The sequence below is a fragment of the Maylandia zebra genome, linkage group LG8 (assembly GCF_041146795.1).
Source record: "Maylandia zebra isolate NMK-2024a linkage group LG8, Mzebra_GT3a, whole genome shotgun sequence".
Lineage (NCBI taxonomy): Eukaryota > Metazoa > Chordata > Actinopteri > Cichliformes > Cichlidae > Maylandia > Maylandia zebra.
In genome coordinates, this window is record NC_135174.1 from 25092539 (window position 1) to 25105229 (window position 12691).

The 12691-nt window shown below is 38.6% G+C and overlaps 1 protein-coding gene across 4 annotated transcripts in view; it reads left to right on the top strand.

Annotated features, from left to right (window-relative positions):
• LOC101464804 (ankyrin-3) overlaps positions 1–12691 on the top strand; it is a 127579-nt gene that overhangs the window by 88916 nt on the left and 25972 nt on the right. For all 4 annotated transcript variants that reach the window (XM_076887683.1, XM_076887684.1, XM_076887685.1 and 1 more), the window contains 10 exons: positions 765–989; positions 6354–6508; positions 7108–7319; positions 7473–7680; positions 8409–8505; positions 8597–8825; positions 9372–9497; positions 10699–10821; positions 11326–11352; positions 11961–12045. In XM_076887683.1, coding sequence (XP_076743798.1) covers positions 765–989; positions 6354–6508; positions 7108–7319; positions 7473–7680; positions 8409–8505; positions 8597–8825; positions 9372–9497; positions 10699–10821; positions 11326–11352; positions 11961–12045 — 1487 coding nt within the window. The remainder of the gene's footprint in view (positions 1–764; positions 990–6353; positions 6509–7107; positions 7320–7472; positions 7681–8408; positions 8506–8596; positions 8826–9371; positions 9498–10698; positions 10822–11325; positions 11353–11960; positions 12046–12691) is intronic.

A 12691-nucleotide genomic window follows, 5' to 3' on the forward strand; every position in this document is an offset into this window, starting at 1 on the left:
AGCACATAACAGATCCCCTTCAAGCATATTGTTAAAGCAACAATTCATGTGCTGTTTGTTAAATAACATAAAAACTAACACCACATTTTAGCTACAGTATTGCATGGTGTGCGTCTGTGTGTGTGACTTATAAGTTCCTTGATTGAGTTAAATGAGCTGCACACAGAGGTACGCTACCTTCTAATGTGGGTAAAAAGGCAAGACACACTGGAGGTTCCTGTGTTGGTGTCCTGGCTGTCGAATTTATATATCATTACAAAAAAAGCCCAATAAAACATTTAATCTGACATCCTATGGAATCGACTAGTTTTTACATAATTCAAAAACATTCACTTTCTGTAAATGGATTTACCAAATTTGCGACATCTACACGCCAAAGCTGTTTTTGTTCTTATTTTATTTTTTCAACTTCAGTCATAGCCAGCACAGAAACCTCTGTACATTTTTGTTTTTTCTTCTTTGTTCACCTCTCTTTCTCCCTTTTACTCACACTTACTTTGTCAGTGTTTTGAAGATCACAGCATGGGACCTCGACTAAAGCTCCTCTCTGGTCATCAGTACAGCTGATAAACCAACATTTGTTTTTCTTCTTATTCCATTTCTTTTCTTTACCCTTTACTTGCCCTCTCTGGTTATCTCTTTTTCTCTTCACTTTGTTTTATCTCTTATCTTTGCACACTCCGTTTCCCTTCTTCTCTCTCTCCTGTCACTCTACGTCTCTCCCCCTCTTTTTCCGGCTCTTCCTACTTTTTACTTTCCGTCAGGTTCCTGGTCAGCTTCATGGTCGACGCCAGGGGTGGTTCCATGAGAGGAAGCCGTCACAACGGCATGAGAATCATCATCCCGCCCAGAAAGTGCACAGCACCCACCCGGATCACGTGTCGACTGGTGAAGAGGCACAAATTGGCGTCGCCTCCCCCGATGGTGGAAGGAGAAGGCCTGGCCAGCAGACTTGTTGAGGTCGGTCCCGCAGGAGCGCAGTTCCTTGGGTAAGACCTTCTTTTTAAACATCGCTGAGATTGTTTTTGCTGTTGCTTAACGGCTTATTTTTGTGCACCTTTGTTCTGTATCTTGACATTTCCTTCCTTCTGCTTCTTGCCATTGCCATTTCCAGCCACCTGCGTTTATATTGGAAAGTGTGAATGTGTATATGTGCATGTTAGGGGTAATATTTGCAGTACAAGTCTTATTGTTGTAGTCTGCTCACCCCCAAGTAAGCAGTGTTTCCCCTTTGGCAAAGTAAAGGCAACATTAGTAATGACTGCAACATGTTTAAGAGTAAATATTGTAATGTAAATATGTAGCCATAATTTGGTTTTAATGTATAGCTGTATTGCATGTGAGGAGTTTTTTAAATTCAGCAGTTACAGTTTTAGTATGATTTTAAAAAAATGACTGCCTGTTTGATAAAGACGGCTAACAGCTGTGTATCTTGGTCCAAACTGCAAGACAACTCAAATATTCTGAAAGAATACTGCTGAATATGATGGGATTTCAATAGAGCATATATCAAGATATTTGTTTAGGATGACGCCAAACGCACAAATAGGATCACAAGTTGGAGTTCATAAAACCAGACACAAGGCACAGAACATGGCTCTCCCCGAACTGTATTACCACCTTAACATCAAGGAATATGATTGAGAGCGCTTTAGGCAAGTGTATAGCTGTGCAATTTTGGGTTGTTCCACATAATCAGCATGGGAAAAACTGAAAATTATTATTATTTCTTAATTGCTCCAAAACGGTGGTCTTATGCTGGTTTAAAGTCAACATGTAGCGTTAAGCCATGCAGCATTAAAAGATGATTAACTCGTTAGAAGCGCTTCTCAAAATCACACGGAAGAGATGGAAGTAATAAGTTCAAAACTAAATGTTTGGAAGTTCAACAAAGAATTGAATCCATTTGATTTATGGCAGTCGAAGCTTTGTTTGCATGATGTGTTTCCCAGTTGTTATAACAGCCACAAAATGGCACCAAAGTGCAGGGAAATAACAGCTGTGTATCTGGGTCCCAACTGAGTAGGTTTTCCATAAACCTGATGCTCTACACAAGTTAATTAGACAGATGTAAAATGAAAACGGGCATTACATTGATTAAAGTCTGGGGGGCCTTGTGGTTAGTCCACAGAATCAGTGACGAACACACAATTACACCACTGGACTTATGATTTTTCTAGCAGAATTGTTTGCCAAACCAGTCCTCTACAGCCCGGTTCAAGTTTTAACAGTGCAACCTCTTCTTGCAATTTGTATTATCTCAGAAACTTTATCAATAATTTAAAAAATAGTAAACTTAGCAACTGTTTTTAAACACTTTTAAACCAGTTGAGGATATATATAAACGAATCCTTATGGTGCACGTGGCAGTACTGAGTCAATAATAGCTTGGCCACACTAGTGTTAAAACCTGCGGTTGCCTGGTGATGATTTTCTTTTTCGGCCTGACTCGTTTGCAGTAGGGGACTGAACTCAGCTGGTTGCCAATTCTGGTTATATTTTATACAAATGTGAAAATTGGGGGCACTTGTTTTTTATTTTGCAGTTAATTTATAATTCTGCAACAACTGTGTAACTATTTGTGGAGACATTTCAGGATTTTTGTTGTAGATCTCTGAATGTAAGCATTCGATGTGAATTTCTATGTATGTAGACGGCAACAGATTTGCAATGAAAGGCAACAGATTTGAAATTTGCTTTGGTTTTTCACAGTTAATTATTGCGTTATCCTAAACAGAATGCATGTGCAGTGATTGCCAGCTTGACCTCATTCGATTGCAAACCGATGGCAGGCTGGCTACACTTTATTGCCATTTTATTGCTGTCTTGATGCACCAATGTGGCTTTGAAGACAGTAACTAACTAGGTCCATGTCTTTGAAGCAACAATCTCGAAGGCAACAAGTTCATTTCGCACTCTCACAGTAATTTTGGTTGTACTGCGGTCTGTAACAACTTGTGTAATATGGTTTAAGAGGCTGAAATGTTTAATTTCCATGTATTATAAAACAGAAAGTAGCAGCATTTGTTCCCATTGAGAAGCTGTCACCAGGAATTCGTTGCTATTTTTGCTTGAAAAATTTCTAATTATTGCCCCATCTGCTACTCATATTACTGCATAACTCATGAGATATGGTTAAAATAAAGAAATCTGTGATGTACAGGCAACAAATATTGCCTCTGTCGCTTGTTGCCATTACTGATGCCACTAATTGTACCTGTAACAATAAATAAGATGTTGTTACTGATAAAAGAGCTTATTACTGATACGGAAATAGAAGTCGGTGGTGTGTGTGTGTGTTTTTACTGACTTTGCGAGTGTGTGTTTTGTGTGTATGTGTGTTTCATTATTTTGCGGACACAGTAAACTACATCTCCCCAGAAAGCTGCCAGCCCTTAATGAAGGCGAGAGCCTGGTTTGTCCCGTGCTACAGCTGGGACCCAGAGGAACTAGATTTATTGGGTAGGAACCAAACATAGCACCCCTTTCCCTCCTCCCTGCTCCCCTTTCTCCTGTATTTCCCACCTCCCCAAAGGAAACAACATGACCGAGGCTGATTCATGCTGATGGTTTATTTTACCCATCTCTGTTGACTTTGATTTGATAGGTTACAGCATCAGTATGGGTGCCATGTAGTTTTGGGAAGAAATAATCAATATAGTTGGAAGATGGGTCAACCAGCAGCTGATTTGTAATAGCCTCAATGACTTAACAGGCAGAAATTAGTTTTTGCATACAAATTCTTCCTAAAACTACACAGTTTAACTGTGAACTCCATTACAGTTAATTTTCTGCCACTTTCATTTATATATCATTGTATTTTTTTTTAATTTCAGAAGCTCTCAGTGGGCCTCTGACGTCACTGAATGTAAAGGTTTTGATTGGCTGCTTGGACTGGACTGCGCTTGTTGGGCATGAGCCTTTTTTTCCCTGAAGCCAAGCATCATTCTGCTTCTCATGACTACTGTTATCAGTTTTATGTCATCTCACGATAATTTTATATAATTAATGTCAAAAGCTCTCAGTAGAAAGTGTTATACTGATGACATTTTTATGTGAGCAGGGTTAAGATCCTAAAGCGGTGCCTCAACATTCAATTTTGACTCTGTATGTCCAACAGTACATTTGAGTTAAGCTCAATGAACAAATGAAGCCAAACGAAGACCCAACCAGACTTTCAGGATTAGTTAAAGGGCCTGATCAAAGTATTACTTCAACCATGGGGGAACTAAATCCAGTTTAATGCACAGTTGTGTGCTATACGTGTTTTATGTCTTCAAAAATTAATCAGGTGTCTTATCTAGACTTAAATCCAAGTGTGACATTTGAAGCTTTATATGCAAGTAAAAAAGGACAAATTTGAGCTGCCAAAACAAAAAACAGTGAGCTCGGCAGCATAAAAAGGCCTGAACATCCAGAGAAGACAAGTTTTGTGGATGATCACAGGATCCTTTCTATGGTTAAGAAAAAAACCCTTTTCAACATCCACTGAGGTAGGCAGTAATAGAATGTAATCTACCATAAAAAGAAAGACTTTACCAAAGAAAATACACCAGAAAGTGCAAATTATTCATCAGCCCTAAAAGGGAAATGAAGAATGGTCATAATGAAAAGCATACAAACCTAGTGAAGGAGCTGTATTGCATGGTTTCAGGGACAGTATCCAATAGCAGTGGATCAATAGTATCCACTTGTATCAAGTCAACTTTACTATGTAGAAAAACTCTTTCTTCCGATGACCATGATAGCCAGCAGTAACCTTGCATGTTTTGTCTTTTATGGCACAAGAAACAAAGCATGCAAAGTTTCCCTAGAAGTGCCAACAGCTTTGAACCCGGGACTTTCTTGCTGTGACACCATCATACTCCTAGTTTTTATTAGTATTTTGTGTTTATTTTATTGCTTTTTTGGTGCTTTTATCAGCACAGAGTTATAGAGCTTTATGAACGTAAAATTGAAGCCACGCACAGTAGTTAAAGCACATGATTTCACCTTTACAAAAGTTTCTTTTTCTCAAAATTGAAGCAGTCCTGTTAGTTTTCTGGGACAGGTGACTTATCGTACCTACAGTGCGCTGAGGTGCGACTGCAATAATTGCTCCTTGTGTCTTTCAACTAGCTCAGTTTGTCTCTAATGCTGGCTCAAATTTATGAAAGTGAATTCTTTCTTCTTTGATTGAGAAAACAGGACATTCAAAAAAAACCAAAAACCTTTTCTATTTCATTTTTAATGTATATACTTACTCAGACAGCTTCACTTTAAACTTACTCTTCAGTTCTACTGCCTACTCTGAGAGTAGTGCATATTCATGTGTCTCTCTTGTGTTGCTATCATGCCTTGTTTAAGTAAGGGCTGTGCAGCTTTCTCCTCCCTCCCCTCATTACATCATGACATCATCTGTCTCGTCAAGTCGTGCAAATTCACTCTGAACGTCCCATCGACCCTGCAGCATGGCCGCCGCAGTGATTATGACGCTTCACTCTCATCAGCAGAACCACATTTCATTCACGACTGTATGTTATTAAAATCAGTGTCTCCACACTTTGTACTTTGTGTAAATTTGGTAATACTTTTTATTTGAATACCATGAATACCGTAGTATCTTCTTAAAGAGTTGTCATTTGAAAACTCTGTCATCGTTTGTCGTTCAGGTTTAGATTTAAATTAATCTAGCACAAACTTCCCTCACCATTCTTATAAGAGAGGACTACACTGTCTGCTCTCCCAGCTGCTCCGATAAAGGCCCTTATTTAAAAAAAATGTGGAACGTCTTTCCTGAGGGCTTGTCATTTGATTCATGAATGACTTTGAGCATAAAAAATAACTTTGCCTAAGTGGGTTCTAAGAATCACATTTGTAACATAAGCATCTGAAATCAGTGATTATAATCAGCAATCTAAATGAATGTGCAATTTCTCCACAAACAGGTGTTGGTTAAGGAATGGAAAAGCAGACTGAAGCCAGGCATCTTGTGTTATTTTATGGATCAAATCGTGAATTGACAAAAAACAAACATGAAAGAGTTTGGACAGAAGCAGAGATGTATAAAGTTCAGAACACTTATGTGCCTTGAACTGCAATAGCCCAACATGATTTTTAAGAAACCCCTTTACATCAAGTTAGAGAAAATTTGCTCATCAGCCTTACATTTCAAGTTACTACTGAAATGTGTGGTTTTTGTGTTTACTTTAGATTTTTACTATGACTTTACTATCAGTCCATTTTAGAAAAGAGGCCCCAGCTCCTAAAAACAAATGGTAGAGTGGTATCTTTCGTTTTGGCTTACATACTTACTTGTCATGCCAATCAGTCAAAGTCAAACAATGATATTTCCTCGACATATACCTTACCAGGCCTGTGATAGTGGAGATCCCTCATTTTGGCTCGATGCGGGGCCAGGAGAGAGAGCTGATCCTGCTGCGCAGTGAGAACGGAGAAACCTGGAAGGAGCATCTGTACGACTGCAAGACTGACGACCTCAATCAGCTCCTCAATGGCATGGACGAAGGTGAAAAAAGTGTTCTAACTTTGTTTCGCTATGCTAGCATCTGCAGCACTAAACACCTAAACCACAAGTACTTCAGTTTCTGTTTTAGAGCAAGCTGTGGTAAAAGTTAGCGCATTAATGAGCAAACACTGAAATAAACTGAAGCAACACCCTGATGATAACTGGCTCAAGCTGATTGGAGCGCGTGTAAAATATGTATGACAAACAGGTTGATTTCTGTGCCGAATAATGAGATACTTGGCTTAATTTGGAGGAAACCCAAAAATAATTCACATGGAGTAAATGACCTGATTAAATTGCATAGAAATCAGATAAAACATCAAACGAGCTTGATCACAGACTACTTCTAGTACAGCGAACATACATTGGCAAATATTTCAAGATTTTAAGATCATTCTGGGATTTAATCTGAAAAATGCCTGTAAGTGTTTGTAAGTCTGTAAGTGCACATTTTTGTGATTACAGAATGTGATACTGAGGGACTGCGCTTGTGTTTGTAGTCAGTGAAATAACTAAAGATTTTAAAGTTTACTCCATAAGGTCGTTTTTTCCCTTTTTTCCCCCATTTCATTTATTTGATTTCTTTTCATTCCCTGTAGAACTGGACAGTCCCAACGAGCTGGAGAGGAAGAGAATCTGCCGCATTATCACCAAGGATTTCCCGCAATACTTTGCAGTAGTGTCTCGTATCAGACAAGAGACGCACCAGATGGGACCAGAGGGCGGGACTCTGTGCAGTCGCAGCGTCCCATTGGTTCAGGCTTCCTTTCCAGAGGGAGCACTAACCAAGAAAATCAAGGTTGGATTGCAGGTGAGTTTGAGAGATGTAAACATTTGCTTTTTCAGTTTAACTGCAAGAGTTTATGATGTATAGACAAAATCACACACAGTACTATATATGTACAGTAAGGCTACAAAAATAAAACAACAAAATCCTCCTTCCCTGTTGGCTCTGCTATCCCAGGCTCAGCCAGTACCTGATGAGGCCGTGAAGAAAATCCTTGGTAATCGAGCAACCTTCAGCCCCATTGTTACTGTGGAGCCAAGAAGAAGGAAGTTCCATAAACCAATCACCATGACAATCCCAGTCCCGCCCCTCTCAGGGGAGGGGCTTACAAATGGCTACAAAGGAGACTATACTCCCTCCCTGCGCCTTCTCTGTAGCATCACAGGTATATGTGTTTTTTAGATGCCAAGAGAAGAAATATTTGAAAGTAACAACATTTGGGCCAGTCAGCATTTCTCCTGAAATAATGTTTCTTTATTGTTAATGAGAATTATTACACAAAATCGTGTCTTTGTTGTTTGAATTAGATATTTCCATTTAGAAACATTGTAGAACAGGACATTGCTTCATTACTTTACATTCTTGTCGATTAAAATTAGTGTAATAATTCTGGTCTGTGACCTGTTTTAAGTAAGTAAGGCCCATTCCTTCCTTCCTTACTACTTTTAACATGCTACACAATGCTTAAACTTGGTGACAACCGCCCTTTTAAATTCTGACCTAACTAGCAAAGCCACTTGTGCTAACTGTAACTCTGAAATATCTCAGCCATGAACAACCCGTGGTAGATGTTTAGTCGGTGGCTGCTAGAGCAAACAAGACTCTCCGATCTGATATTTGTAATATTAGATATGCAAATGTATATTTGTAATATAAGTGCAATGTAAAACTCACAGTGAGAATGAACATTTCTGTGAAATGTTAAACTTTTGAGATCAACATCATATTTCACATTTTTCTAACAAAAAGTGAATGAATAGCATTTAGGTAATTATCCAATACTTTAATAACATTTGCATCTTACATGTCTTAAAGCATGTCAAGTTGAAAGTGGAATAGACATAAAGAAGAGCCTGATTTTTCCTAAACTTTATCTGGATAATTATCTGCCAGGTGGTACATCACCAGCACAGTGGGAAGACATCACAGGCACAACTCCTCTCACCTTTGTGAATGACTGTGTCTCCTTCACCACTAATGTTTCTGCCAGGTGAGATCAATTTTTCAAGTCATACGTTTATATTTATGCATATATTAATCTCTGTCTTAAACACTGATCACTTTACTTGCTTCTTGTGCAGGTTCTGGTTAGCAGACTGCCACCAGATACCAGAGACGGTGGGCCTGGCCACACAGCTCTACAGGGAGCTGATCTGTGTGCCCTACATGGCCAAGTTTGTGGTGTTTGCTAAGATGAATGACTCAGTGGAGTCCAGCCTGAGGTGCTTCTGTATGACGGATGACAAGGTGGATAAAACCCTGGAGCAGCAGGAGAACTTTGAGGAGGTGGCCAGAAGCAAAGACATAGAGGTATGAGGGTTAAGTGAAGTAAATACAACTGATGTTACTTTTACTTTCATTATTCCCCAAGTCCTATCAAGTATAACTCGTAGTACAGTTTAATCTATTATGGAATATTTTGTCATCTGTAAATTTATACTTTTTGGAACGTATCAATGATTATGATGAAAGCATTATAATTATTCTGTGAGGTTATTATAATGCTCTGGATCTACACACATGTCTAGAGCATTAGGAAAATTAGAAAGAAAATGGAAAATGCTGCTGAGGGTGGTGATAAGGACAACATAATCGAATAAAAGAAAATGAATAAAGTTAAGAAATGAAGGAATTTAATAGTTTGATCAACTGGAAGAAAATAAGATTTAATTTTGCACTCCTTAGTTAACTAAAATAAATGTATATTTATTGCTGCATTAGGTTTTTGAAACGTCTGACAGCGTGCAATCAGTTTCAGTGCTTAACACTTTATCACAGAAACATTTCTTTATCTCTATTCTTGTAAATTTGTTTTATATTTTTATGTTAACTATGAATGCTGTTTGTTTTATTCAGGTTCTGGAGGGCCGGCCTATATATGTGGATTGTTATGGGAACTTGGCTCCCCTGACCAAAGCTGGTCAGCAGTTAGTTCTTAACTTCTACGCCTTCAAGGAGAACCGTCTGCCTTTCTGCGTCAAGGTACCTTAACATGTGCTCCAGCACCACCAGCACCTTTTGGCTAGGCTAGAATACAATGTTGGCTTAGTGCAGTCCAAATACAGGGTAAAAGCTGCAGTAATGGTTAAGTTAGTTCTATTGTTGTTTACTGCCTTTACTGCTCTTATTCATATTCAAAACCCAGTTCCTATTCTCTGGCTAAAGTCGTTAAATTAATCATTCTTCTTGTGTCATTTTGCACATCATTAATGTTAAAACTACACTTCTGTGTTAATTATTTTACCACATCACTGTAACAAAAATGAACAGTACTAAAGCAGAAAAGTGTGACTATTTTTTATGTTACACTCAATTTCTTAGCATCTTTCCTCCATCTGATGTAACATGGTTTCAATCGGTGGTGTAGATGAAGCAGGTGGACAGGTGAACAAAGGTGATGCGACCATGATAAGGTGGAGATAAAGGTCACATGAATGAATGAGTTGAAAGCAGAATGACAGATGAGCACTGAGATTTAAAGGGCACAAACTGAGGCGGATTGGCTCATAAAAAGCAGATGTAAAAATAAAAATTGAGAAACAAAATTGTTGGAAAGTTGAAGCGAAGCCCAAACACCCAGGAATAGTGAATACAAATATTTTTTTACTGAATTTATGAATAAGCTTTCATGAGTTTGGTTAAAATTTCTTGTGTTGGCATATCCATTAGACTTCCAGGGGTCAATCCTGGAAGGCTACTGGTGAACCTTTTTTCCTCTTATAAAAGCACCATAACAGATGAGAATTTGGTCAGGTGGAAGTATATTGACCAAATGTTGATTACATATAAAGTCTATGGAAAGATGCAAATCAAGGAAAATTCACATGAATTTGCACCAGTTGACACAAAAAGAGATTCCCCCACAGACCATGGACCATCCCGATCCCCATTTCTACTCCTCCTCCCATTGGATGTGAACATTTTGTGTATTTAATTACGTGTTTTTGTGAAAATAAAATGATAAGATTCCTTTATAAGGTGTTCTAGGTGCATACAAGGTAAAAATGGGCAATTTTGGCCTGTTTGTAGATAGTTTCTAGGCATAAAGGCAAATAAAGTATATACCACTAATACCCTAGTGCTGATAAAAAAAAATGTATATATATTTATATTAAAGTAAATCTGCAGTAACTACCACATTGTAAAAGTAAGGAGTTCAAAAAGAACCATTTTCTCACTGTAGGTCAGAGATCCCAGTCAAGAGCCGTGTGGTCGTCTCACTTTCCTGAAAGAATGTAAGATCATGAAAGGCCTTCCACAAACTGCCGTGTGCAACCTGAACATCACGCTTCCCGCAGTGAAAAAGGTAAGGTAGCATACACCCACCATTCTCTGTTGTCACATCCATAACCATATTCATGGTTAGGGTAGTTTCAGCCCCAGATAGATGAAAGACAGAAAGACTTTGGCCAAATTGCCGCCACTGTGTCTTTTATCTGTTTAAAGCTTCTCTCTGTGTATATCGGTTACATCTACAGTGGATTCTTGTCATTGGCTGTTTCATTTTGTTCCTACTCGCCTTTTGATTTGGATGCTTTTTGGCTGAGGGCTTGTGTGCAATGGTTTTTAGTTATCAGGCTGGCTTTTCGTGGCTTCATTTTGCTGCTGAATGTTGGCGCTTTATGCTCTTTTTTTTTTTTTTTTGTTTGGTCTGTTTTTATTTTTTGGGTTTTTGCTTTTTCCTTTGCTTAAGTGGCTCTCTTCTGAGTTGGAGCTTCTGTCAATCACTCCTTTTTCACCCCCTGTTTCTTTTCCCCCTGCTTTCCATTATGTTACTCCCCCTGTTCCTGCAATGCATCTTGGGAACCAGGAAACGGAGTCAGATGCCGAGGATGAGGTAAACCACACCCTCCCCACCCTGTGTTGTCCTCTGCGCTAGACCTATAGTGGCCCTGCTCTGCTCTCATAGCCTTATTTTTTCCACTTCTATAAGGGCATTACAGGCTTCTTCAAAGCAACTTTTAGCTGCTCAGTTTTGCATGATATATGGTAGAAATGAAAAACTACTTGTCTTGTGTCCACTCCTTATCCCTTGCGTTCTATAGTATGTGATACAAATGGCTCTAGAGTTTACTTGTTCTTAAGATTTAGCATGTATTAACACTAGCTCCAAACTCATTATTTTCATTTTTAAGTACATGCAGTAGATAGTTTGTAGGCTTAGCTTGACAAACTCAAGCTAAAAGACTAGCTTGGCACATTTAATCTAAATAGTATTAGCACTTCCTAAATAGAAGATTAAAACCTCTTGAATACTCTTTAAGGAGTTGTTGGTGGTGCCATATTTTGCAGTCATATATGGGCTTTGTATTTAATGTCAGTGCAGACTGAAGGGTTTGCTTTAATTTGACATTGCAAGGTCCAGTTGTTGCTCATTTGGCAGCAATAGTCAATGTAGGGTGACCTAGAACTGATAGGTTTTTGTGTTGTTTGCTATTGTTGCAGACTGAAAAGCCAGATCGACAACGTCATACCTTTGCATCCCTAGCCTTACGTAAGCGCTACAGCTATCTGGCCGAGCCTGCACTGAGTGAGTTTGACATCTTCACTAACAAACCCTGTAATGAATTTAATTATGCCAAGTTTCGTGGATAAGTTAGTTAATTAACAGCTTTAATTAACCTGTAAAATACGTAATCGATATGTAGATCGGTGTGACTTATTTAATGTGCAAATGCATTATTTCTCATCCTACATGACACGCACTGTCCACATGCTTGTTTACAAAGTGGTATATATTTTTGCATGGGTCAGTAAGTGGTTTTGAGTTTCTGTGCCATGCTTGCCCACATTGTGAGTTGTTGTTCTTCTGGGTTGATTTCCACTGCTGTGTTATACAAGTCAAATTTTTTCTTTGACTTACCAGCACCATGGTAATAGGCATTTTGGATGGAGGTCAAAGTAAAAAATTTTCTGTATTTCTTTTGTCCCCTCTGAGTTTAAAGCTCTTTTTGGCTTTGTGATGAAGTAGCAGTTTTGTGTGGGACAAAAATGCATGTCAGAGGTCTTGAGTTTGGCTTTCTTTCAGGTGTTTATTTTAAGTTTTACCACAGTCTTTGCTTGTCACCAATTTGATGCTGCATGACAAAATGGGCCAAAACTTTAGTCTTGGAAAACACATTTTGTCATATTTGTTTTAAGAGAAAATGAAAATGGAACCTTCAACAGCCATTGGC